Genomic DNA, 21,396 nt, shown 5'->3' with positions numbered 1-21,396 from the left:
TCTCCATCCCACCTCTGGCTCGGCTGCAGTGACTGAGTTTCTGTTCATAGAATCCCAGCCTGGTTTGGGTTGGAAGGGACCTTAAAGCTCCTCCAGCTCCAACCCCAACCCCTTCCACTGGAGCAGCTTGCTCCAAGCCCCTGTGTCCAACCTGGCCTTGAGCACTGCCAGGGATGGGGCAGCCACAGCTTCTCTGGGCACCCTGTGCCAGCGCCTCAGCACCCTCCCAGGGAAGAGCTTCTGCCTAAGAGCTCAGCTCAGTCTCCCCTCGGGCAGGTTCAAGCCATTCCCCTTGGCCTGTCCCTACATCCCTTGTCCCAAGCCCCTCTCCAGGTTCCCTGCAGCCCCTTTAGGCACTGGAGCTGCTCTCAGGTCTCCCCTTCAGGAGCCTTCTCTTCTCCAGGCTGCCCCAGCCCAGCTCTCTCAGCCTGTCACCAAGCCCTATTTCTACAACAGCTTTAAAAAAAGGAGGTTTATTGACTTTAAATTAAGCAGCAGCTTTGGAAATGCAGAATGATGGGGTGGGAGAACCCATCCTCTCTCACGTTAGGTGTGAGACTCCTCCTCCTCTTCCCGCTTGAGCCGCTCAATAATCTGCTGCCTCTCTGCTGCTTGGCGCATCCTCATCATCACCAGGCTCTCGTAGTCCCGCTCGGACACCACTGATTCCTGGGGGCAGAAACCAAACACAGACTGTTGAGAACAGCTCCCACGCAGCCCCCCTCCATGAACCACACTCACACCATGAACGTTCGGGGCAGGGGGTCACACTCCTATGAACCACCCCAGAGAAATGGGGCAAGGTGTGAAAGCCACCTGGTCTATAGGAAACAGCCCGAGTCTTAAGTGCTGCACTGAGGCAGGGAGTGGGACAGATTGAGAGCCCCAGTTACTTGCTTGCAACTGGAGGTACTCCCTGCTCCCAACAGGCTTAGAATCATTGAATCCCAGCCTGGTTTGGGTTGAAGGGACCTTAAAGCTCCTCCAGCTCCAACCCCTGCCACGGGCAGGGACCCCTTCCACTGGAGCAGCTTGCTCCAAGCCCCTGTGTCCAACCTGGCCTTGAGCACTGCCAGGGATGGGGCAGCCACAGCTTCCCTGGGCACCCTGTGCCAGCACCTCAGCACCCTCACAGGGAAGAGCTTCTGCCTTATCTCCAACCTGAACTGCCCATTTCAGTTTAAACCCATCACCCCTTGTCCTGTCACTCCAGTCCGTGATGAAGAGTCCCTCTCCAGCATCCTTGCAGGCCTCTTTAGGCACTGGAAGCTGCTCTGAGGTCTGGAAAGCTGCTCTGAGGCTGGATGGGAAGCATGGCTTTCCCTCACTGGGGCTGGTTATTTTGGATGACGAGCTTGCTCTGCAGGCCCAACACCCGGGCACAAAGTCCAGTGTACACTTCACCCGTTACAAAGGCTAATGCCATAAAAACATCATCATCAAAGCCTTCTGTGGTTTCAGTCATTGCAGTGGCTGCAGCAGGAAAACCAGCAGGGATGCTCCCAAACCTGACCCAAGTGTGGCCAAGTTCTCAAAAGCTCTTGGAGCCTTTTCTTCTGTGTGTGGTGGCAACTGTCATATCAAGCAAGCTGATTGCAGACTCTACCTAATCAATGTAGGCAGCAGATGACAGCAGCTCCTGCAGAGCAAAGCGGTGGGTTTGGCTCTCTGCTTTCAGAAGCCGCTGAACATCAGTAGGTGGCCTGACTACTCTGGATGTATTCAAAGCTCTGCAATGCTTGGAAACATGCAGCTCATTTGCTTGACAGCTCAGGTAGAAATGAAAGCATCTTCAGAGAAGGTGAATGAAAAGAAGTAAATCTCATGTTCATTTTACTACATCTACTGGTGTCTTAGGGACATTTAAACAGCACAGAGAAGGAATGAAAAGGCAATAGAACAGCTCAGTAAGATTCTGCATGAAAATGGGGCAAGTGCAAATTTGCTGTCATGTGCCAGCAAAGCGGCTCCTCCAGCTGCAGTGTCTGGCTGGGAGGAGAAAACAGAAGCCCACAACAGATGAGAAGCTCAGACTGGGAAATGAAGAGACTAATATGCTGTAATTGGTATCTTAGGAGCTGCATGAATGAAATAACCCCTCAGGACTGCTCAGCACAGGTCTTCAGAGTGTCTGAGCAAGCAGCAGACTCTATCAGCCCTCAGTGGCAGGACTGGGCTGCTTCAAAGTTCCTGGCCACTAACCACAAACACTGTCGCTTGCTGGGCTCAGTGAAGTAACCCGCATGAGGCTCCTGCAGATGAATCACCATCCAAACCTGAACCACCACCTCGCACTCTGGATTTACATTTAAAACAGACAAGAGATGATTTCCAGGCTCCTTTGGGAGCTCTGCTCAGACAAGAAGCCAGCAGAAGCGGCAGGAAGGACAGCACCAAGAGAAGGAAGAGTCTGATGCAAGATGGGCTCCGAGTCCATGGTGCCAGCTCTCCAGCAGCCTGGGTGCCGCGGAGGGAGCTCATGTTCTCCTCGGGAGCGCGTGGGCTGATGCTTTGCCACTCCACACACCTACTTCCTGCAATCCTGGCAATTACCAATAGTGTAAAACCCAGCTTCTGACGTGGCTGACTCAGCAAGGGCTTGGCTCAAAACAAATCCATACGCACAAGGAACTGCAGCCTGGAAGCAGTGACAGGAGGCACATGAAGAGAAAGAGGCGCTGGGGATTTTCGGCGTTCCGGGTCCAATCTGGCTGAACTGTTCCTGGACTTGCTTCTTCCAGCGTCCCGGTGCTGGTGAACGTGGCAGCCTCAGCTCTCCGAGGGCTTCAGCAGTCTCTCCTCTCCGCCTGTTGGACTGAGGTGCTGCTCCACCACAGCGTAAGTCTGGTTTACATTCCATTTTCCTGATGTTTCCCTTTTACACCTGGGTTTTGTCGTGGTTCAGATTCCTCCTGGACTGTTTCTTTGGTTTCCTTCAGCAGGACTGAGTCACCGTCTCCCTTCCCAACCACCCACTGAGATTCTTATACTGTGCCCTGCATGGAGAAGGTGCCTGGTTACCATGGTACCCCAGTGCCCTTCTGTTCTAGATGCTAGATTAAATCTGTTCTCATGGTGACTGTGTGCCTTTGCTATTCTTCACCACTTGTTCCTGCAGCTCAGATTTAGTAAGCTCAGACATCACCATTCCTTCTCCACTGAAGAAGGAGACTCCACTGAAGGAGACTCCTCCATAGCCAAGGCAGGCCAACTGCTCCTTAGCACAGGGAGATAGTGGGAAGTTTGCATTTCCTGCAATACCAGCCTCTCTGTTTTCCTTCCAGCTACAGGAACAGGGACGGAAGAGGTTGTTCCTGTCGTGCCGCTTGCTGCTGATCCTGCGACTCGAGTCCAGCACCTGCCTGTGAAGAGTCATCAGTTTCCTCCTGCTCCTCTCATCAGCATGGATACTTGGCGGAGAGGGTCCATTAAATCCACAACGTTCTTCAGACGGTTCTCACTCAGGAGACACAAAAAGCTGGGCAACCAAGTCATCCTCCTTAACCAGAACAGCCACACGCTGGACAGTGATGGACAGTGCCAGAAGAGGGAATGCTTGAGGGATCTGAAGGACAAGTCTGACTACCTGTCATGTCAGAGTGAGCAAAACCTAGCCAAGGCACAAGCTCCCCCCAAGCCTCCCCGGCTGTACCTGGACAGTTCTAGCTGCCCCAACATCATCGACCACACAGATTCTCACTCCGACATCTCCTTTTCTGATGCTACTCAATACCATAAAGCCACTCAAACTCAATTCCACAAGGACCAGGCTACAGACTATGGGACCTCAGAGTCAGGTTCCCAGAACGGCACCACTCTTTCTGACCTGTCTGACCCCTTCCTGTCCTTCAAAGTGGATTTGGGGCTATCGCTTCTCGAGGATGTTCTGCAGACCCTCAGGAAACAGAACCCAAGAGATTATGCCATTTGAAGGTATTTATCATTTAACATATCCCATTTCTTTACTGCTGCTGCCAGTTTCTCCAGTCCTAGCAGGAGGACGCATGCAGCATTCCTGTTGTGTGGCCTGTTTTGTTGTTCTCACCTTACCCATCATAGACTGTCCCTGTTCCTGTCCTTGCCACAGAGTTCTTCGGAGCAGAGCTCGCAGGCTCCTTGCTCAGATGACAGCACTGTCTGCTGGAACCTTGTGGGCAAGGTCCCGTTCTCCACACTGGGAATTCCCTGTTCCTGACTGTGCACCTCCTCCTTGTGGAAGAATGGCATCGTTTGGCAAATGACTCGTTTTGGGGATACGGCTGTGACACTGCAGAGCACGGACAGAAAGGGATATGGCACCATCATCATCTCTGGATAAGCAGGCGGCTTGCAAGGAGACAGTAGCATTGCGTCTCAAAGCCATAGTTACGGCAAGGGTCAGAGACACAAACTGGTCTTTCTTCTCCCACCGCGTTTGGATGTGAATGAAATCAAAGCTGTTCTTCCTTTTTTTCTTCCTTGTGGGTTTCTTTCCCCCTAACTCAAGTGCAGTCGGCCCTCCCAGCCTGGAAACAGGTAAGCATCCACACAGGCTCGTAATACAGCAACAGCAGTTTATTTATCCTACTAGCAGGAGAAGAACTTTCTCTAGCTACTGCTGCTTGAAGCATGCACTGATCTATCAGCTGTACAGATATGGAAGAATAAATGTATCTGTGACTGGAAGCGTCCTGTTGCCTCATTTCATTGGTAGCAAGCCACAAAGAGCTCAGGCACAGAGAGCTCAGGCCCCTTATCTGTAGCCACCAAGATGCACCCTCTGTGGCATTCGAGGCTCTTCTGAGGGTGGGGAAGCAGCATGGCTCTGCTCTCCTGGGCTGGGACTTTATCTTCCCAGGGGATAGGATGGGAAGGGCTCTGCCAAGCTAAAAGCATTTAAGTCAGCATTGGGGCAAACTGTTAAAATGGAATCACTGGGTCACCAATTCTGACCTTTTTCATAGCTAGATTAGATACCAGGGCTCTTAAAGCCTCCAGGCCCCCAGATAACCACAAGCTTTGGAAGCCACCTACAGCAAAGTGCCCAGAGGCATAGCAGAGAATGCACAGATGGCTCTTACATTCCAGATTTACATCAGCCTGTAAAGTCAGATAGCATGAAACCAACTCTATGAAACCTCAAAGGAGCTAGGAGAGATGCAAGAGTGCCAGACAGAGGCTTTCCTCAGCACTTTAATCCAGCTGAATGGGAAGTGCTTCATGCTGTGTGGTGGCAAAACATGCTCTTCACAGCACTGTAGAGCTGCTGTGTGCCTTGAACCTGCTGCAGCAATCAACCAGTCATGGCTCTTAGTAGCCTGGAGTAACGGTGGCCAATCCACAGTGTTTGTAATTCAAGCATAACTCACCTCTTTGGCTCCAGCAGCTCCCCAGGAACTGCTGGACAATGTGAACCCACTGCTGCAGAAGAAAACAAGCCAGTCAAGACCATGGAGGCCAGTATCTTGTCTCTTACTGGCTCCCCACAGCAGGGCTTCTCAACAGCCAGCCTGGTTTTGACCTGGAAACTGCTTCCAGAGCCCCCCTGCTCCCTGTTAGTGTGTGGCTGCCCTGTAGCTGAGGGCTTTGGGGCTCAGCTCCTGGCTGATTACCCCAGGCAGGGAGCAGACACAGCTCGGAAGCGGATGAGTAGCGAGCGTGTTGCCATGAGAACTGTAGGTCTCCGGCTGGTTTGCGAAGCAGAGCAGGGAGGGAGTTGCACAGAGTGGGAACAAACACGGGGGTGGATTCAGACAAAAATAGGAGCAACCCAGAGGGAGCAGAGGATAGGAAGCGAGGGCAGCTTAAATCAGAATGAGATTAGTGCAGCTTCCACACAAGAGCGTGGCCCCGGTGCCTGGGAAGCCAGGCTGTGTACGAGAGGATGAGGCAGGGAGTATGCTGAGGCAGTGGCAAGAGGTATGAGAGAGCTCATTTTGTATGGTCTAGAATTGAAGAGCTGAGGACAGAGAATCAGTCAACTGGAAGTCCTGGGGTAACGGTTGGACTTGATTTTAAAGGTCTTTTCCAACCTAGCTGATTCTATCATTCTGTGGAAGCACTGCAGCCAAGAGAAGCTCTCACCACATTACAGACTTCAGAAGCATCCCAGTGGAAACAGCAGCAGGATCTGGGGAGGGTCTGGAGTAGGAACCAGGAAAAGGAACCAGAGCAGCTTGGAGATCTCAGTGTGGACAGCAAGACTGCAATGTAACCAGAGGATCTGCAGCTGCCTACAGAAAGCAGCAGCGAAGACAGACAAGTATCAGCAGTGCAATGCCTGGGGAAGGATGCAAGTCACCGGCCACAGCTCCTCACCATTTTGAGAGCTGTATGGGATTGTCAAGGCTGTGTTGGGCAGAAGTGAGTCACCAGCTCCAAGCAGCATGGACACCTTTTGCTGCTGTAGCCTGCTCTCCCTTGTGCTCCACCAAGCTAATCCTCCACAGCAGCAGACGCTGCACTTCCACACTAACAAGCTTTGGTCATGGAAAGAAGCCAAGATCAACCCAGTTAAAACCAGTGCTTTTGAACCTATGGAGGCAAGAATCCACCAGAAGTTCCAATTGTAGCAGCAGCTCTCTTAGGTAGGAACAAGCCAGTTCTCATTCTGAACAATCTAATAAGCTGCTAAAATATTTAGGTAATGAACACACACAAAGCTGATTGAGACACAGGGTAAGGGCACCTGTACAGCATGAGGCAAGAGTCCTCTCTGCAATTAGATCATTCTGATCTTTACACCACAGGGAAGAATGCAGTAAGTATCACGTGGAGTTTGAACTGGAACTCAAATAACCAGCAAAGGATCTCAGGTCCCTTCACAGCCAAAGAATTGCTAACTAGATCAGAAGACACAGAGAGCACAAGGTCAGTTCTGTGCTACAGAGCAAAGTGTGACATAACCTGCTTCAAAAGAAGCAGACACACCTCCCACTCCAGAAAGCCACCAAGAGCAAGGGGTAACAGAGTCAACAAGCTGCTGCAACACCTTCTCAGCCTGGTTTCTACCTTTCAACGACCACGTTATTGCCTTCCATGTGTTTTGTGATTGGAATACATTCACTACTCAAGAGCAACAGCTTCAGAGGGATTTCTTGTGAAATAAAGAAGCAGCAGCTAAGAGTTAACACACACCTTGCACTCAAAGTAGCCACATGAATAAAGAGGACCAAAACCAGGCAATGAGGTCTCTATGTAGGTATATAACTGCTTTCTCTTCCATCTTGTAGACCCTGAGAATAGATATTTCCTTTCAGCACTGAAATTTCATCCTCTTGGGAATGCAGTGAGTAACCAAGCCTCCCTAAAGAAGCCTTCTAGAAGACCCATTTCAACCAGCTGTCAGCCAAAGAATTCCCACAAATGACATTGGTAAAAATCCCCCAAGAACAGCATTAGAGGCTTTGGCTGAGCAAGGAACCTCCTTGGGCATCACTTTGAAGAGAGACTGTGTGAAGATCAAGGTATCCAAATACTCGTGTTCTCAGTGTGCTGCTACTCAGGCAAGAGGTCCTCCAAAAATGCCACTGCTTCAGCACAAAAGGGTCAGAGGTACCAGAGAAGGGGGCTTTGCATTAAGAGTTTCTTATCAGCTCTGCTGGGAATCAACATCTCACCACCAATGCAAAGCACACTGTGAAGTGTAGGCTGCTATAGAAACAGGTTTAGGTAACAGCAGCCTGTGCTGTGTCTCCTTACCTGGGAAGTCGTGGGGTCACCACTGCTGTCAGGGATGGTGCTGGGACTGTTCTGGGGCTGGCCCTCCAGCCAGGAAAGCTTGAGAGGATTATTTATCAGGCCAACTTCATTCTTCACAGCCATCTCCTGACAATGAAAACAGCCATTGAGGACAGCCACCCCCACCTGAATTTCAGACCCCACTCCCTCCCGGGTCACCAACAACCATTAAATTCCATCTCAGCCTGGCAGCAAGGGCAAGCAGGGCACAACCAGCACTGATTTCCCAGCCGCCCTACATGAGGGACACCCTTTAGGGTCTGTATTTGCATTAAATATAGAACATATCGCTGCTGGTACTTTTGATAAACAGGTCACAGGGTCAGAGACAACCCTGAGGGGTTGCCTTAATTATATGGATATATGAGTGAAAGAAAGGTGACAAGGGATAGACACTCTTGTACAGTGAAGTTTAAGTTAAGGGTAACTGATGACTTCTGTTTCCACAGCCACATGAATTATTGTAACTCCCAGTGAATCAAGACATTTTCCTTTCTTTGAAACAAATGCCTGATATAACCTCTAAAACTCCTGAAGCCCGTTCCCACAATAGGTAGTTCACCTTCAGTGAGAGCTGGTTGAACAGCTCAGTGCCTGCTTTTTGAAGCAGTGCTTCTTCCCTCAGCCTTTTCCACACACAACCTGCTTGTTTATGTGCATGACCCGCTCTGGGTTTGTGCCTCCAGCTTTGCCACTCCCTTCAGGCATCTGTACCTTTAGACTCTCATTACTCTTCCTCAGTGCCTTAATGACAAGGCAGCGTCTGGAGGCTGTCAGCTCGCCAAGCCTTCCCTCCTGCAGCACCCCTTCTTGCCCACTGTCAGCCACACACATCCGGGGGCTCTGCCAGACTTACAGCAGCCTTAACCGTAGCAAATTCCACAACTGCACTCCCAGTCTTCCTGCTGGAGATCACCAAGTTGAGCACATCACCATACTGGTAAGACAAAGACAGAAAGACAGGTTAATTGCAGACCCAAGAGATGAAAGCAAAGGGAAAACGTGTTTTCTCAGACATGAGGCTTGAGCTGTCACCATTTCTGTCTTGCAGGATGCTCCCACAGATCCCAAGCTGTCATAATTTCTGCCCCTCCAGGAAATAGTTCTGGGGAGGAATGGAGCTCCACACTTTGCTTCCAGCAAGCCCCAGTGCAAGAGGGCTGCTTTGCTCAGAATCAGGGCTACAGGAGACACTTGCATGAAGGGAAAATAAAGATCACCTGCTGGGATTCCTCACATCAAAGGCTTGTCTATGCCTGTCCCTGCACTTCCCACAGCAGCAGATGTCTAGTGCTTTTAAGTGAAGGCAAAAGTGCACCATAACCACACAGCCAGGCTGACTGCTATGCAGGGCATGAACCACACAGTGGGAAGAGTTTCAGGAGGAGTCCCTGCTGGGAGTGAGCCATTGGTGCTCCCTGGGGAACAGATCACAGCCGATGGGTCATGCTGAAGGCCTCTGAAAATTGTCTGAGAAAGCTGGACAGAGAACTGACCCACTCCAGTTTTTATGTAACTTCCTAGAATCCAACAGCCTTTCTTATACCTTTTGCAGGATCTGGAGCAGAACGTCTTTTGAGTAACCCCCTCTCGTCTCATCTTCCTTCCTGCATTTCCATTTGAGCTGGGAAATAAAGATAAGTTAGTTTTGTCCATGTGAATAGCTCCTGCCACCTGCATGTTAATCTAATCTGCTATTTACAGTTACACCCCCAGAACAGTGACCTCAACATCAGAATGTCCAAAGGGAACAAATTATTTGGGGAACAGGGAGAAGCACTGCTCACTGGAATAAAAAGACTGTACTTGAAAGCATAATAATGGCTCTATCAGGGTAATAAGCAGATGTTTCCCTGTGCTGAAAGCAGAGACAACTCAATTTCAGGCTCAAAAATCTAAACCAGACAGTAGAGAAAAGGGAGAGGGAGAGAGGATGTTTTAAAGGCAATAACAGGAGCTGTTCATATGCATAATGCACAATAGGTAGAGGAACTTCACCTCCACTGTACAGAGGGACACAGCAGTTCAGCAGTCTTGAAGTGTCCCTTCTGTTTTCTGAAGCTGTGTTATGTTCCATCAGTTTTCACCAAACCCCTGCTTTATAAGGATGTCTTACTTTGAGTTTAGGGGTTATTTTCCCTTCAGCTTCTTTTCTTTCTTGCTTGCCTAAAGAGAGGAAAGGAAAAAACAGACAGAAAGGACATGAATGAAGAGCTCTTGGTTAAAGATCAATTAGCACAAAATTCACCCTGAGAACACACATATGGCAATAACAAACAGTCCTGGGCTTTCACTGGATCATTTAATCCCCAAAACTCTCATGCAACACTATCATCAGGAAGCATAGCACAGACTGGATCCTGGATGTCAGCATTTCTTCCTTCTATGATGACCAGACTTGCCACAAGCAAGGCTGGAACAAGCTAAGTAAAAATACAGGCAGGAGATCTGCTTGATTCTAGAACATTTTCCCAGTAAGAGGGTTGTGGTGGTGGGAACAAGTGTGGAAAAATAAAGGGTAGACAAAAAAAGGCAGGACAGCATAACCTGAGACAGCATAATCTGGCCCTGCAAAGAAATACCTTATAGTAGTGTGCTCTCACTGCAAGGATCTCAGAGTGGTTTACAATTAGCAAATGCTTAACATCCTCCCCAGTTCCTGAGATGTGAAATCAAGTTAAGAAAGTCTGAATGAGGGACTGCTGAGGGAGCTGGGGGGTTCAGTGTGGAGAAGAGAAGGCTCAGGGGGGACCTGATGGCTCCCTACAAGTGCCTGAGAGGAGGATGGAGCCAGGAGGGGCTGGGCTCTGCTCCCAAGGAACAAGGGATGGGACAAGAGGAAACGGCCTCAAGCTGCACCAGGGCAGGTTTAGATGGAGCTGAGGAACAATTCCTGCCCCAGAGGGTGCTCAGGCATTGGAACAGGCTGCCCAGGGCAGGGCTGCAGGCTCCGGCCCTGCAAGTGCTCACGCACCGAGGAGACGAGGCCTCAGTGCCATGGGTTGGGGGTGGCCTTGGCAGTGCTGGGGTAAGGGTTGGACTGGATGAGCTTGAAGCTCTTTTCCAACCTGGTTGCTTCCGTGATTTTACGAATGACTGCATACAGCCAGTGGTGTCTGACTGTGCCCGCGTGACTCCCAAAAGAACTCCTACATCTGGACCCCTTGGGTTACTTTTTTACTCATTACATCGATGTTTTTCCTGAGAGAAAGGAACAGATCCTATGCTGCTTCCTCTGCTGGAATGAAAGGAGTAGGAAGCAGGAGACAATAAATCCTCCCATTGAACTGAAACCCTGAGCAGCACTGTAATTAGTTTTGAAAAGAGAACTTTCTGAAACCCAGAACCGTATTTTAAGCCTACACAGACACAGGATACTAGAAAAGGCAATTCACTACAGAACGGTGTGGATGGGCATGAGGTTTAGGTATGCCAAAGGGTGAGGTTCTAGGATTCTGGAAAACTCTCACCCCCTCCTGTATGAGGAAAACTAACTGCTCTGTGCAAGGCTGGGATGGAGACTGTGCATACTCAAGGAACAGGACTTCCAGAAAGTAAACCTCAGCAACCATACCACACTTTGTTCTCCACACTGAGTCTCTTTTGGGTGATGAGTACTGGGACCTGGCAAGGGAATACCAGAGCAGTAAACCAACAACAATCATTAGTTTTTGCAAACTTGAATCATTCCCTGAGTCTGCAACACTGACTGCTTCCACTGAGAGATGAGCAGGACTTCAGGCTCACTCCAGCATAACTGTGGGGCTCCACAGACCACCTGGATTCAATACTCCAAAGTATTTACTGGAAAGGAGCAGCAGCCTGTTGAAGAGCAGCATGAAACTTATAAGGAAGCAACTTCACAGAGATACCAGTCTTTTGACTTCGCCATGAAGAAGGTGCAAGTCCTACATAGAAGGTGACCAAGTGATAAGGCTGCACCAGTGCCCGAGCTCTGTCTGCAGAAGAGCTGGAGTCCCCCACACACATACTTTGGCCGAGGGCTCCAATCTCTGCTCTCACCTTGGAAGTGCTGCTCTCTCTCACGCCAGATCTGCTCCTGAATGAGTCTCTGCTGCTCCCTGAGCTGCCGGGAGCCTTCTTCACGCAGGCGGATTATCTACAGCAGAGGGGAGATGGCACAGGCATGAGGGCTCAGTTCCATGGCTGGCTCAAGGCTGACGAAGGGAGTTCTTATCTTACACCCACCTCCTGTGGCAACCCTCCTGCTAGTTCACCTGCTAGAGCTCCAGCACTCATAATCAGACCACTCATGTTCCTAGTGCCTGTTGGCCAGCACATAACCCATTAGCTGTTGTTATTGTCTGCTATGGCAAAGGAGGCTGGACAAACAGATAACATCCCAAGAGTGGCACACGCCAGACTGCTACAAGATCTCTTCTCCATGCCCCTTTCGGAGAGTCCATTAATCCAAAAGGCTGGAGATCTGCTACACAGATTTGGTGCATCACATCCCATGGATTTCATTATGAAACCAAAGATTTTCAGCTATTCTTTGTAAAAGAAGCAGAGAAAACTCTTCAGAATTTATCATTACTTCTTGTTCTAATGATCTCGTTGTCCTGATTTCCTCCTCTTCAGTCTCATAGGCCTGAGCTTCCCGTTCTCTGGCTTCAAGATCTGCAGAGAAAGCAACCAAATGAGAACAATCCAAAGGGAATTTTCACTGCTGACCAGAGCTGGATGCAAAGAAATAAACTTGGCACCTACACCAATTTCAGGGTAGAGCCCTGACAGCCCTGCTACCTCCCCTCTGCCAGTGTATCACCAGTATTCCAGTCCTCCAACCCCCTGATCCCAGAGCAGAACCATCCCACCTATGGCTCTGGGAGGAGATTTCAGATGGCTACAGCATTGTACTGGGCACAAAGAGGCCACAGCCATGGCAGACGAGCAGCAGATTAACCCGTGGTCAGTTCCAGCAGCAGCAGAAATGCAGACACCCAGCTAAGGAAGGCTTCAAGCCCAGAGCAAATGAAGGTTTGATGTCATTACCAAGCTTCACTTTCTTTCTCTTCTCATCAAGTGCCTGTGTCCTCTCTGCAGCCTGTTTCTTGGCTTTTTGCACCTTGTCATACGCCGCCTGTCAGAGAACAACACAACAGTGTGAAACTGTGTAAAGTGGGAGGGAGAAATGGAAAGCAGTGAATAAAGGTCACATCAGACACTGAAACACTGTAAGCAGAGGGAAAGATCTGCTGCTTCCTGCTGACACTGCTCCTGAAAGTGTTGGAAGCTCACACAAATACCCCGGGAACATGAGAAGAGGCCCACGGATCTCCAGATGGAGCCTGAAGGGGCACGGGAGTCTGTAAGTAACTGCAAAGAGTACTGGAGAGAAGGTCTGCCCCTTCTTCAGAGATGGCAACAGTACTTTGGGTTCCTGAACATGCCCAAAGCAGCTTTAGGGGCACTGGTAACAGATCAGGGTTGGTTTAGAGCAAAGGTTTACAGTTAAGGAGGTCTGTTTTACATGAAAGATTCATACAAGATGGGCATCAGACTCACATGCGTGTGTGAGATCAAAGAGCACCAGAAGTCTTGAGCAGCAGTAGCACATCAACATTCATTTAGCACTACAAAGACCTCAGAACTGGGGGAAACCAGCTATTTCACTGGCACCTGCTTAAACCAGTTGGTAATCTCTTCATCAGCCTACACAGAACCTGTCTGTACTATCTAAAGCACAGTGCTCACATCTTACTTGTAGAGTAGCTGTACAGGAAAGCACTGCTCTTGCTTTACAGACTACAGAAGCTGGTGTTTTCCCTTCCTGCATGGGAGGGGTTTGCTAAATACTTTCTCCTTTTCAAAATGTAGAAGCCAAAGAGCTCCTGGATGCCAAATCTAAATTGCCCCTTGTCAGGGAGATCACAAACCTTGCCAATGTTTGAACAGAGGAGAGTTATCTCACGTCTTTCAATCTTATAACCTGAAGTTTCAACATTCCTTCTCTCCTCAGTTTATCTGGGTATAGTCACCTGCTCAGTTTTATCTGGGTTTATTCCTCCCCATCACACATTCAGATTACTTTCAGGCCTCAAGCAGTGGGCACTCAACCACTTCCTCACAGCAAGAGAGCCCAAACTACACCTGGCAGCAAAGCTCTTGCAGCAGAAGGAAAGAGACTGTGATTCTGATTCAGCTTTGCTGTTCACAAGTCTCCTTTGTGCCCTCTGCAAAGGCTTTGAGCCTTGGCAACCACAGCTAGATAGTATTTATTTGTCAGACCTTGTCTTCAAGGGAACTGCAGATGCACTGTTGCCATGGGAATCCCATGTGGCCCTGCATCGTGTAGTGGTTATCAGATTTTAAATGGGATATGCTCCAGTCTAACACATTATTAAAGACAGTATCTCACCCCTGAATGAAGGGACAGAGCTAGTACCAGCACATCAAGCCACAAAAAGAACATTTGTCTAAGCTCGTATCTGTCATCTACAATATGACCTCATGGAGAACTACAGGGAGGAAGAGATGAGACTTGCATTCATGAGGGCACACTGGAGGTGAGCAGGACAGAGAGGCAGAGTTGCCAGTACCTCTTCAGCGTACCTGCAGCACCACACAAGCCCAGCACCACTGAGGGATGGGTGTCATAGAACCAACCAGGTTGGAAAAGAGCTTCAAGCTCATCCAGTCCAGCCCTTTCCCCAGCACTGCCAAGGCCACCCCCAACCCATGGCACTGAGGCCTTGTCTCCACAGTGTGTGAACACTTGCAGGGCCGGTGCCTGCAGCCCTGCCCTGGGCAGCCTGTTCCAATGCCTGAGCACCCTCTGGGGCAGGAATTGTTCCTCAGCTCCATCTAAACCTGCCCTGGTGCAGCTTGAGGCCGGTTCCCCTTGTGCCATCCCTTGGGAGCAGGGCCCAGCCCCTCCTGGCTCCATCCTGTCAGGCAGTTGTAGGCAGCCATCAGGTCCCCCCTGCGCCTTCTCTTCTCCACACTGAACCCCCCAGGTCCCTCAGCCCTTCCCCATCACACTTGGGCTCCAGGGCCTGCACCAGCTCCATTGCCCTTCTCTGGCCCCGCTCCAGCACCTCAAGGTCTCTCTTGGAGTGAGGAGCCCAGAACTGAACACAGGACTCAAGCTGCAGCCCCACCAGCGCCCAGCACAGGGGAGGATCCTTACCCTCGCTGCTGCATCTGTGAGCACCGCTAAGGCCTGAGACAGTTGGTGGAAGACTTCCGCTGGGGATTAGAAGAAAAAAGGGTGAGATGCAGAGAAGCATGCTAGCAGCCTGGGGGTGAACCAGGAATGACATTCCCTTATAGGTGACACCTGCAGAACAGCAGAAAGAATAATCTTTCCAAACCATTTGTAACGCTATAGCCAGGATCACCTCAACACACAGCACTGGTTATATAAATCAGTGTGAATTAGGAAACCAAAACTGGGACTCTTTCATTGGAACAGAAACCTAGAAAACATGAATTCCACAGAACCAACCTACAGCAGCTTATCACTCAACCTGCAGCCAGCCTGAAACCCAGTGTTGTAACCAAATCTTCCCTTTCACATCAACAGCTTTGCAGCCTAGCATTCAAGCTTTGCATTTTACAGTAATGTTGACAACCCTCTTCCTGGAAGAGTTGCACTTACAGGCTGGAGGCTTCCACACACACTTCACTTCTCAGCATTCTGCACACCTCAAAACCCGCAGCTTTCCTCTCACTGCTTCTAGAAGCTTGTTTCTCTGTTGTGATATTTTAACCTGTATTCCAGCTGTAAGCTTCCAATCTATTGGACTGTAGCCCATTGAACTGGGAAATGCAAAGCACAGAGCCATGTTTATTTTGAGGTGTCCCGATGAACGGCCTCCTTCGTCCTTACCACTGCTGTTCACTGCCACCTGCAGCTATAAACTGAAACAGAGAAGCTGCAAAAGCCAGACCCTGCTAACAGTTCAGGTATGCTCAGCTCTGCAGAGTCAGGGCCTTGTCTCTAACAGATAAAAACACACACTGCCCATAGATATGACTTATAAACTATCATATACTCATATGATTTATAAATTTGCTGTTGAGGTTTTCACTAAGAGGTATGAATTAAAGCAGTGACCAGCCAGTGAACACTGGGACAGCATGGCCAAAGGACTGGGCGTCAAGTACTATCAGGGAAGGTTTGGGAGGTGCAAACACAATTGCAGCACTGCCTTAACACTGATGGTCCCCAAGCAAACATGACTGCATTCAACCTCAAAACCAGAGCTCTCTGGCAGTGACAAAATAACTCTTAGTCCTGCCTGTGTGTACTTTACATCACACGTACCCAGGTCCCTTACTTACACACACAGGCAGACCTGAAGCAAGGCAGAGCTGCTTCCAGGAATGCGCACACGTGAAAACAAACATGAGCTGCTGTTTATGTCTGCACAGCCCCATCTCACCTGCCCTGGGGTTGTCCGGGTTCTTATCGGGGTGGCACGTCAGGGCCTTCTGCCGGTACGCCTTCTTCACCTGCAAAGAGCCAGGGGGGAGAGTTACTTATTGCTCTGTGTTGAGAAAAGCAACCTGAGGATAAGAACCAACAGCACAACACTACAGAGAGAAAAGGACTGTTCAGAGGGTTTCTTTTGTTGTGGGTTTTGCTGCACTGAAAGCACACCTCTCTAAGTAAGCAGAAGGCCGTGGTTGAAGCAGCATTCATGTGCATGACTTGACATCCTCCAGGCCTGACCAGAAATAAAGACCTTTGTAGAGTACCAATAGCTCACCCCCCCACCCCCCCACGTTGAAGGGTAAAGCAGGCTACTGTGACAGCAAGAGACCTCCGAAATGCTCGCTTTTCAACCTCAGTGCAGTGACTTGTCCTTTTTAATCACACTGCACCATGAGGACAAGCGCTGGAGCCCAGGACACTCCGTCGGCACCGGTATCTTGAATGGGTCTCAGCTTCTCAAAGCCAGAGGTTTCACTTGTAGGTGCATTGGGCTGCAGCAGTCAAACCTCAGGATCACCCCAGCCAAGTCTGGTTCACCGAGGCAGAGGGATAGCATGCTCTTTGCAGCTGCAGCTTTGGGACACAGCAAGCACCATTTACTGTACAACTGGCTTTGGAGAGGTGAGGGGTTTTTGACCAAAGACTGTTTAATGCCTTCTACACTTCAAAGAAAGCCTGACACCTTTGAGCTTAGTCATTGTTATCAACCTAAGTCCCCTTTGTTAGTGAACAAGAAAGGTTGGGAAGAAAAGCTGCTTGCTCTGTTCCATAGCCAAAGCACATTCCTCTGCTAAAACAAGTGAAGTTCTCAGTGCCCAGCACCACCCTGTGGACAAAGCTCTTGTAAGGGGAATGTGCACTAAAGCCTTGCAGGCTAATCCCATCTCCTGAATAAGCAGGACTGCACTTAAGAGCCAGGTAACTCTCCTTTGCATCAGTCACAACTATTCCAATAACAGAAATATTCCACAGGCCAGCACAGATAAGGCTTCTCTGAACAGAGAAGGCTGCGTGGAAACCTCATAGCAGCCTTCCAGTATCTGAAGGGGGCCTACGGGGATGCTGGGGAGGGACTCTTCATTAGGGACTGCAGTGACAGGACAAGGGGTAACGGGTTCAAACTGAAACAGGGGAAGTTTAGATTGGATCTAAGGAGGAAATTCTTTCCTGTGAGGGTGCTGAGGCACTGGAATGGGTTGCCCAGGGACGTTGTGAATGCTCCATCCCTGGCAGTGTTCAAGGCCAGGTTGGACAGAGCCTTGGGTGCCATGGTTTAGTGTGAGGTGTCCCTGGCCATGGCAGGGGGCTGGAACTGGATGATCTTAAGGTCCTTTCCAACCCTGACTGCTCTATGAAATCTTGTGTTTCCCTTTAATTCAATCGGTAAATCACGTGGACAGGGGTAACTCCAAACCTCCAAAGCCAACACCATGGATTACGGGAACCGGCAGTACCCAGCGCAGCCTCCAACAACCGGCAGCGGGCTCAACGCGGCAGCTTCCCTCCCGGGCGCACACGAGCAGTCAAACCCAGCCCGAGCCCAGCTCCGCAGCTCTCCCCAGCCGATCCCTTCCTCCTCCGAAGCCAGGCCTCGCTCCACGGGCCTGAGCTGGGATAAACGGGAGGGTAAACTGCGCGCAGCAAAGCCACCGCCGCTAAACCCGGCTTCCCCGCTGAGGGGCACCGAAAGGAGGCCCCGGCCCGGGACTCCCCGTGGCGGCTCCCGGCCGCTGCCCTCACCTCCTTCTCCGACGCCTTCTCGCCGACCCCGAGCAGCCCATACAGGTCCAGCTGCAGCAGGTCCTTACCCACCGCCATCCCGGCGCTCTCCGCCTGCTGCCGGGCCCGCCCCGCCCGCGGGGAACCGCAACCTCCACTACCACAACGGCCGCTGCAGCGGCGGCACCGCGACTACAGAGACCAGAATGCACCGCGACTACATAGACCAGGGTGCACCGCGCCCCCGCTGCCGCCGCCGCGGTGCTTGCTGGGGATGGAGTTCCGTGGCGGCGGCTGCCAGCGAGGAGGGGCGGGCGAGGGACTACAACTCCCGTGGTGCTTTGCGGAGGGCAGGCGGAGCGCGGGGCCGTCGGGGGCCGCGGCGGTGCGGGGGGAAGGGGAGCTGCGAAGCGGAGCCCAGCGATGCGCTGGCCCCGGGAGGAGCGGGTGTCCCCCGGCAGCGCGTCCTGGGGGCAGGTCGCTGGTGCTGTGAGCCCCACTGCGGTCCCTTCCGAGCCATCCCGACCGGGGAAAGCGCTCATCCTTGCTGACGGATGGCTTTCAGACAGCTGGTGATGGGTGGGAGCAGTGGGAAAGGTTTGACAGAGTGTATTCCGTGATACTGATGCGCACTGTGACTCTTGGTTGGCAAGAGGCAGGAGAACAGGAGGGTGCTGCTGTCCCGGGACCTTCACGTTGACCATTCGCACCTGCCCAGCGCTCTCAGCATGGACAGCAGTGACACCACGAGGAAGTGCATGGGCACACGAGTGAACGCTGGCAGAGCTGCCACTGTAAGCGGCGAGGAGAAGCAAGACAGGCCAACCCAGTGTGGGTGATAAGCAAACTTCTCCTTTATTTGTGGCGCACTTCGCTTGTATCCGCGTGGTGTTTAGCCACGCCTCGAGTCACAACAGTCTTGGTCACTTCTACACAGCTTCCTCCACGTTCTCCTCCCACATCCGGTATCCGGTTACCTGTGAGGCCTGCCCCTTGCCTTGCTCGCACAAGGCCTCTAAGGCTCCGTGGCCTTGCTCTTGGAGCCATTCTGCAACACTCCTGCCATAGAATCATAGAGTGGTTTGGGTTGGAAAGGAGCTTAAGATCATCCAGTTCCACCCCCCTGCCATGGGCAGGGACACCTCACACTAAACCATGGCACCCAAGGCTCTGGCCTTGAACACTGCCAGGGATGGAGCATTCACAACCTCCCTGGCCATGCTAGGCCCCTGCTCCTGTGGAACCTGTGCTGGGATCGGCTCCCTGGTGCATGCCGCTGCCCGGAGCTCCAGCCTGGCTGCCGCTGCTGGTTTCTCCCCCTCTGTCCCCCGAGCGCACCGTCCTGGGCGAGTCGAGGAGGAGAAGCCGGCTGCAGCCTGGGGCGAGGCACAGGCTCCGCAGGCGCAGGAGCCAAGCCCGGTGGCAGAGGAGGAGGGACCGGTACGAGCAGCAGGCTCCGCACCCCTCGCTCGACGCCCCGGTCCCCCCCGGGAGAGGAGAGCGCCGGCAGCGGAGAGGCCCCTCCAGGAACCGGAGGCGGTCCCGACAGAGCCAGCGCAGCCGTGCCCGGCGCGGGACCGTGTGAGCCCAACAGCGGCTGCTGGAGCCGGCTGCATCCCGCCGGGATTCGGTGATGTCCAAGGATGGAGCCTCCGCCTCCCCTTGTCATCAATACTGTAGCGAATTTTGGTTTAAAGTATAAATTTTATCAAAGTGAGTTAGCGATAGCACATAAACCAGCGCTGGGTCCGCCGAGGACTCCTCCGCCCCGCCCAAGACGCGCCCTGGGAGGCGGTCCTTTACCTTTTTCGGTTCAAGGTCCCAGCCAATCCTGTCGCCCCTCCTCACTCGGATGTTGACATCGCTCTTCCCCATTGGTTCCCTTTGTTGCAGGGGTCTCATCACCGAGAAGTTTCGGGAAGTTTCGAGAAGCTCCCAGAGGCTTCGAGAAGCGTCCGCTGCCAGCCTCCAGCCTCCTCAGCGCCGCAGCCCCCGCCCCTCAAGCGTTGCAACGAGACACCACTTGGAGCCAGCCAGCCCCCTTTTCTCCCACAATCCTGTGCAACAACTGACCTGCCCCCATTACCTACAGAGTACAACAGGTACAGAGTCAAAAAGGAGAATTGTTTCACGTAACGACAGCCACGGAGAGCCTCCCTCCCCCTTGATGAACAAACCCCACACATTACACCCTCTGAAGAGCTCGTTCCAGCGCTTGACTCCTCCCCAAATAAACTCTCTATCAGAGGTGGCAAGAGGTTCCTGTTGGTACAGAGAAAACACCAGGAACAAACTCGCTAACAAAGTTTTCAAGCTGACCAGCAGGTATTTTTTATTGCGGCGCCGGCAGACCCGGGCGAGAGCTCCTCCTAACGTGTGTCCCCATTGCCACACAAGCCGTCCTTTATAGCCTCTGGGCATACATACATATTCATGAGGCTGCGTATGGATTACATCGTTTTCCAGAAAGTTCCCCCATGCGAACAGAATTGCGGGGGTGGTCTCTGAGGTCGCTCACTTCTTCCAACGATCTTCATCACTTCTGGCAGCCTTTGAAGCACGCACAGTAGATGCTCATACCAGTTTAATCGCTTGTTAGCACCACAGACATAATTATCCTCCTGCTTATCAGGCAGTTTAACTGTAGCCCGTCCTGGACACCTGCGGTTCCCGGATGCTCCTTGTCCCTGGGTCCTGTTCTTCTAGGCTGTTTTTCTTAGAATACGTCACAACTATAACAACGATAACAATTTATCTTCTGAGAACTCTCACTATGTTCTCTAGCTGTACTCTATTTTTTTTTCTCTATGTATCATGCACCTCAGTAATTTTCCATTGCTACTGTTGATGCAAAGGGTTGACCAATGTACAGGGGGGTATTGATGCAAAGGGTGGACCAATGTACAGGGGGGTAGTGCAGGGGGGTAGTACAGGGGTTGTGGTACAGGGGGGTTGAACGGGGAATTGTGCAAGGGGGTTAGAGGAATTTGTTTGCTAGAGGAATCTGTTTAAACAAATAGACTACCTGTTGTAAATGCCTGCTAAGCAAAACAGAGGCCTCCGGTCCTGTTAATGAGCAGATGCCTGAAACCTCCGGTCCTGTTAATGAGCAGATGCCTGAATCTACTGATAAAGGGAAAAGCAGAAGGTTTACGGCTGGAACACTGATCAAACTCTACTGATAAGGGGAAGGAGCAGAGAATTTATGGCTGGGAAACTGACCAAACTCTACTGATAAAGGGGAGAAGCAGAGAATTAACGGCTGGGATAATGACCAAACTCGAAGGCCACATGTAATGACTAGAAAAGGTGAAAAGTGCAAGAAGAGGAAGACTCATTTACTTCATCTTGGAGACCCCTGCCCAGAGGAGGAAGACTCATTTACTTCATCTTGAGACCCCTGCCCACGACCGGAGGGGGGCACTGAGCAGGCGCAGAGGACTTTCTGACTCATTATAATACGAAGCGGGGATAGGACATGAATATGTATAGGC

At 51.3% G+C, this 21,396-nt stretch overlaps 2 protein-coding genes across 4 annotated transcripts; one reads left to right on the top strand and one right to left on the bottom strand.

The window, feature by feature from the left end:
- Nucleotides 1-457: 457 nt before the first annotated feature.
- On the bottom strand, nt 458-18,025 carry DNAJC17 (DnaJ heat shock protein family (Hsp40) member C17). The gene is made up of 11 exons (XM_057430568.1): nt 17,924-18,025; nt 16,131-16,200; nt 14,873-14,931; nt 12,736-12,823; nt 12,278-12,360; nt 11,743-11,839; nt 9,836-9,885; nt 9,266-9,343; nt 8,576-8,656; nt 7,681-7,806; nt 458-669 (listed from the first exon to the last, which is right to left on the bottom strand). The coding sequence occupies exons 1-11, from the start codon at nt 17,999-18,001 to the stop codon at nt 547-549; spliced, it is 933 nt and encodes a 310-aa protein (XP_057286551.1). The 5' UTR covers nt 18,002-18,025; the 3' UTR covers nt 458-546.
- On the top strand, nt 1,810-4,665 carry CUNH15orf62 (chromosome unknown C15orf62 homolog). 3 transcript variants are annotated; one of them, XM_057430578.1, is made up of 3 exons: nt 1,810-2,838; nt 3,285-3,933; nt 4,060-4,665. In XM_057430578.1, exon 2 carries the CDS (start codon nt 3,404-3,406, stop codon nt 3,929-3,931), a length of 528 nt encoding a protein of 175 aa, XP_057286561.1. In that variant the 5' UTR covers nt 1,810-2,838; nt 3,285-3,403; the 3' UTR covers nt 3,932-3,933; nt 4,060-4,665. The 3 variants fall into 3 exon arrangements, with proteins under 3 accessions (XP_057286561.1, XP_057286560.1, XP_057286559.1); XM_057430577.1 differs by having other exon boundaries at nt 1,811-2,838; nt 4,088-4,665; XM_057430576.1 differs by having other exon boundaries at nt 1,813-2,838; nt 3,285-4,665.
- Nucleotides 18,026-21,396: the final 3,371 nt, after the last annotated feature.

Source organism: Pezoporus wallicus, unplaced genomic scaffold, assembly GCF_028554395.1.
Source record: "Pezoporus wallicus isolate ANWC-B61680 ecotype Strahan unplaced genomic scaffold, APGP_CSIRO_Pwel_v1 contig_8824, whole genome shotgun sequence".
Taxonomy (NCBI): Eukaryota; Metazoa; Chordata; class Aves; order Psittaciformes; family Psittacidae; genus Pezoporus; species Pezoporus wallicus.
This window is presented reverse-complemented; position numbering and strand designations above follow the sequence as displayed.

Excerpts from the sequence above, each read along its gene's own strand:
- CUNH15orf62 (XM_057430578.1), top strand. The coding sequence starts at position 3,404 with ATGGATACTTGGCGGAGAGGGTCCATTAAATCCACAACGTTCTTCAGA.
- DNAJC17 (XM_057430568.1), bottom strand. The coding sequence starts at position 18,001 with ATGGCGGTGGGTAAGGACCTGCTGCAGCTGGACCTGTATGGGCTGCTC. Across the intron at positions 12,824-14,872 it reads TCACAGATGCAGCAGCGAGG|GCGGCGTATGACAAGGTGCA; the intron begins GTAAGGATCCTC and ends GTTCTCTGACAG. Across the intron at positions 12,361-12,735 it reads GAGAAAGAAAGTGAAGCTTG|ATCTTGAAGCCAGAGAACGG; the intron begins GTAATGACATCA and ends CTTTCTCTGCAG.